This window comes from Nicotiana sylvestris, chromosome 10 (genome assembly GCF_000393655.2).
Source record: "Nicotiana sylvestris chromosome 10, ASM39365v2, whole genome shotgun sequence".
Taxonomy (NCBI): Eukaryota; Viridiplantae; Streptophyta; class Magnoliopsida; order Solanales; family Solanaceae; genus Nicotiana; species Nicotiana sylvestris.
The window spans coordinates 148,400,108-148,405,307 of NC_091066.1; the positions used below are offsets into that span (position 1 = coordinate 148,400,108).

Sequence of the window (5,200 nt, forward strand, 5' to 3'; positions counted from 1 at the left end):
AGATTGAATCAGTCTTAGTCAAAAAATTTGGTGAAACACTCACCAAAGGAGAGTTAATATGGTATTCTCTTTTACACGAAAATTCTATAAATGCTTTTGCTGAGCTTGCAGATTCTTTCATCAAAGCACACTCGGGAGCTCAAAAAGTAGAGAAAAGAATGGAGGATATTTTTAAAATCAAGCAGGGGGACTCTTAACTGCTTAGAGAATTCGTGGACAGATTTCAACGTGAAGGAATGACATTGCCACGCGTACCTGACAACTGGGTAGAGATAGCTTTCACAAGTAATTTGAATGAAAAGAGTTCGGAAGCTACGAGGAGACTTAAGGAAAGCCTTCGAGAATTCCCAGCTACAATGTGGAATGATGTTTATAACAGGTATAGCACAAAGTTGAGGATTGAGGAAGATACTGTTCCGCAATTCCAAAAAGATGAAAAGATAAGTTCGATACGGGCGGAGACCGAAAAAAGGTCCGGTAAAAACAGGTACAAGTCTTATATGGGACCTATGGAAAAAGACTCACGGTCAAAGCAGGATAGTCAAAGGTACGATCATAGATCAAGAAACAGAGAATTAGGTTCTTCATCAAAATTCAGGAACGATTGAAACAACAGAGAGTCACGGGCACAAAACAACAGATTGCAGATTCTTACAAAGTGAAGTTGATCATTTATTAAAACAAGGATATCTTACTGAGTTGTTCAGTGAGAAAGGCAAGCAGGCTTACATGAAGAACAAGCAGGAGCCTCCAAAACCACCTTCTCCCAAAAGAACTGTTAACGTTATAAGTGGGGGTGAAGACGTCAATGGTATATCATATACTGCAGCAAACAAAACTTCCAAAGTAACAATTACCCAAGGGAAATGGGTGCGGCATGTTTTAGAGGAAGACAATATAACATTCAATGATGCAGATACAGATGGCGTATCAACCCCTCATAACGATGCACTGGTAATTTCTTTAATTGTACATGATACTAATGTGAAACGAGTTTTGATTGATCCAGGTAGCTCCGTCAACATTATTTTGCTAAGAGTACTACATGAGATGCAAGCTGAAGATAGAGTAATACCAAAGGTGCATACTCTATCTGGATTTGATAATTCCAGTGTTGTCACGAAAGGGGAGGTAATACTTACCACATTTACTGAAGGGGTCATCAAAGATACAAAGTTCCAGGTAGTAGACATGGAGATGGCTTACAACGTGATTCTTGGAAGACCTTGGATCCACGAAATGGATGTTATTCCTTCGACCTTGCATCAAGTTATTAAATTTCCATCGCCATGGAGAATCTGTCAAATTCGTGGAGATCAACATATTTCCAGGGCTATCAACTCCGTTGCAAATACAAGCATGAGAATTGAAGGTAAATAGCAATCACAGAAGGCAGTTGAGGACTTCGTAGCACAAGCCTCGACTGAACAAGGGAAAACAGACGTAGACTCAAACCCTGATACCATTCAAGAACCAGAAGAGAATGAAAATATCAAAATAACGGTAGAGCAATTAGATCCTGTCGTGTTATTTGCTCAATGGCCTGATAAAAAAGTCTACGTAGGAGCCAATCTTGACCAAAGGATGGAAGGTAAGTTAATTGAATTTTTGAAAACTAACATGAATTGCTTTTCTTGGTCCCACTCTGACATGACAGGAACACCACTAGAAGTGATGACTCATAAACTAAATGAAGATCCATCATACCCCCCTATGAAGCAAAAGAAAAGAAAGCAAGGGACTTTCAAGAATCAGGTGATTCAAGAAGAAGTCCGAAAATTGCTAAAAATTGGTTCCACTCGTGAGGTAAAGTATCCTAACTGGTTAGCTAACACTGTTGTGGTCCCGAAGAAGAACGGTAAGTGGCGGGTTTGTGTAGATTACACAGATCTTAACAAAGCATGCCCTAAAGATTCTTTTCCACTACCGTATATAGATCATTTGATTGATGCAACTGCAGGTCACGAGCTGTTAAGTTTTTTAGATGCATATTCAGGTTATAATCAGATTAAAATTGATCCAGGAGATGAATAAAAAACTTCATTCATAACAAAAAGGGGGACTTACTGTTATAAGGTAATGCCCTTTGGCCTAAAGAATGCAGGTGCAACGTATCAGAGGTTAGTTACCAAAATATTTCAAGAGCATTTAGGAAAGACCATGGAGGTATATATAGATGATATGCTTGTAAAAACTCAGTACTCAAAAGATCACATATCACACTTATCTGACACATTTTCGATTTTACGTAAATTTAATATGAAACTAAATCCCAAAAAATGTGCATTTGGCATTGCTTCAGGTAAGTTTTTGGGTTTTCTTGTTTCTAACCATGGTATTGAAGTGAATCCTACACAGATTAAAGCTATTGAGGAAATTCCTGACATACTTTCAAACAAGAAAGAAGTTCAAAGATTAACAGGAAGAATTGCAGCCTTGGGAAGATTCATTTCTAGATCGTTAGAAAAGTGTTTCAAATTCTTCTCAGTCCGTAAGAAGCAGGATCATTTTGAATGGAATGAGGAATGTCAACAGGCACTTAGGAATTTGAAAACGTACTTATCAAATCCACCTTTGCTGGCAAAACCAAAGGCTGGGGAAAAACTACTCACCTACCTTGCTGTTTCGGAAGTGGCGGTAAGCGCTGTTTTGGTCCGAGAAGAACAAGGTAAACAATCCCCTATCTATTACGTAAGTAAATATTTGTTAGGTGCGGAGACGAGGTATCCTCAGTTAGAAAAACTTGCACTTGCGTTAATCATGGCATCTAGAAAGTTAAGACCTTACTTTCAGTATCATCCTATCGTTGTAGTAACTGCCTTCCCTTTACGTAACATATTACATAAGCATGAGTTATCAGGTAGGTTAGCTAAGATGGCAATAGAGTTAAGTGAATACGAAATTGCATACCAACCTAGAACAGCTATAAAATCACAAGTATTAGCTGATTTCGTGGCTGATTTTAGCCAGGAAATGCAGTTAGAAGCAGAAAAAGAATTGCAGGTATTCAATGGAGCTAACCCAGGGACTTGGACTTTATTCACTGACGGCTCATCTAACGTAAAAGGAGCAGGTTTAGGGGTCGTATTGGTACCACCTATGGGTGAAACCATTCGGCAAGCTATCAAATGTCATTCCATAACTAACAATGAAGCAGAATATGAGGCTATGATTGCAGGTTTAGAACTGGCACGAGAACTTGGCATAAATCAGATTATAATCAAGAGTGATTCACAACTCGTAGTCAATCAAATGTTGGGGACTTATACAGCCAGGGAAGCAAGGATGCAACAATACTTGGAAAAAGTACGGGAATTGATAAAACAATTTCAAAATTGGAAAGTTAGACAAATACCCAGGGATGAAAATCTTGAAGCAGATGCCCTAGCTAATCTCGCATCTGTAGCCGACGTGGCAAATGATGCAAATGCCTCAGTGATACATTTATTTCATTCAGTTCTTGATCCTGATGTGAGTGAGGTAAATTTTAACAACTTAACATGGGATTGGAGGAACGAGATTGTTGCTTTTTTGTATTATGGAACCGTCCATGATGACAAGAAAAAGGCTTATGCGCTACGAAGAAAGACTGCTCGGTATTGTTTAAAACAAGGCAATCTATATCGTAAAATGTTGGGTGGTCCCTTGGCAAGATGCCTTGGACCTTCGCAAACAGAGTATGTAATGAGAGAAATACATGAGGGACATCGCGGGAATCACGCAGGTGGAAGATCACTGGTAAGAACCTTAATTAGGGCAGGTTATTACTGGCCTAAAATGGAAGAAGAAACGGAAAGTTTCATAGCCAAATGTGATAAATGCCAAAGGTACGGTAACAATATGCATAGACCTGCGGAACTATTATATCCCGTCATTGCGCCATGGCCATTTATGAAATGGGGAATGGATATCGTGGGTCCATTACCATAAGCAAAAGGACAAGTAAAGTTTTTGCTTGTTCTCACTGATTATTTTACTAAATGGGTGGAGGCAGATGCATTCAAACAGGTGCGAGAAAAGGAAGTCCGAGATTTTATTTGGCGGAATATCATATGTCGATTCGGCGTACCAAAGGAGATTGTATGTGATAATGGCCCTCAATTTATAGGAGCTCAGATCACAGAATTCCTTCAAAGTTGGCAACTTAAAAGAATAACGTCTACGCCTTATCATCCAGTGGGTAATGGGCAAGCAGAATCAACAAATAAAGTTATTATCAACAATTTGAAGAAACGATTAGAAGAGTCAAAAGGGAATTGGCCAGAAGTGCTACCTGGTGTTTTATGGGCATATCGTACAATGGCGAAAACTAGTACGGGAGAAACACCATTTTTATTGGTTTATGGAACTGAAGCTTTGATTCCAGTTGAGATAGGAGAACCGAGTACCCGATTCACACAGGCGACACAAGAATCTAATGACGAGGAGATGCGGGTCAACCTAGATTTACTCGAAGCAAGGAGAGAAGCTGCATTAATAAGAATGGCAGCACAAAAGTAGGTCATAGAATGATACTACAATAGAAAAGCACGCCTCTAGTTCTTCAAAATTGGGGGCTTCGTGCTTAAAAAGGTTTTTCAATCTACAAAAGCAGCAAACGCAGGAAAATTAAGTCCAACATGGGAAGGACCTACAAAGTTCGTGATGTTGCAGGAAAAGGAGCGTATGAACTAGAAACAATGGATGGCAAAGTACTACCTTCACATTGTAATGCTGTTCATTTGAAGAGATACTATTTCTAAGGGAAACCCACGGTTAGGTATAACCATTTTATACTTCATTTTTGAATTGTTAAAATTTTACTAACGATTTTAGATGATAGACAAAAAGCTATCCCGTACTAAATGATGAGTCACGACCTGTAAGGCACACAGAGTAACCCAAAATTCCTGGCCTAGGGTTACAACTATTCTGATAGAAATAAATATGGGGTATGTAGTCTTCACCTATAATCGCCCCTCCGAGTCCCGTGTATTTTTCCCTTTTCAGGAAAAGGACCAAATGAGAGGAACTATCAAGTGCTCGAGGCTTCATACTTCAACACTCAAACACTTAGGGGACTACATAACATATATAGACATGTATATAAAGAAGGCAAAGAAGATTGAGGGAAAATCAAGCCTAAAAGAGTCAAGTGCAGAGTAAAAGTTACGAGATGGAGCCACGAGCTGAGGCTAAAGAGAAACAAAAATCTCATTAT

The 5,200-nt window shown here is 39.1% G+C and overlaps 1 protein-coding gene across 1 annotated transcript; it reads left to right on the forward strand.

The window, feature by feature from the left end:
• Nucleotides 1-1,050: 1,050 nt before the first annotated feature.
• On the forward strand, nucleotides 1,051-4,742 carry LOC138880106 (uncharacterized). The gene is made up of 6 exons (XM_070159767.1): nucleotides 1,051-1,372; nucleotides 1,472-1,591; nucleotides 2,489-2,668; nucleotides 3,272-3,832; nucleotides 4,109-4,496; nucleotides 4,595-4,742. The coding sequence occupies exons 1-6, from the start codon at nucleotides 1,051-1,053 to the stop codon at nucleotides 4,740-4,742; spliced, it is 1,719 nt and encodes a 572-aa protein (XP_070015868.1).
• Nucleotides 4,743-5,200: the final 458 nt, after the last annotated feature.

Coding starts and splice junctions, on each gene's coding strand:
- LOC138880106 (XM_070159767.1), top strand. CDS start 1,051: ATGCAAGCTGAAGATAGAGTAATACCAAAGGTGCATACTCTATCTGGA. Junction 2,669..3,271: donor TTTGGTCCGAGAAGAACAAG/GTAAACAATCCC, acceptor GGACTTATACAG/CCAGGGAAGCAAGGATGCAA. Junction 3,833..4,108: donor TGATAAATGCCAAAGGTACG/GTAACAATATGC, acceptor CTCAATTTATAG/GAGCTCAGATCACAGAATTC.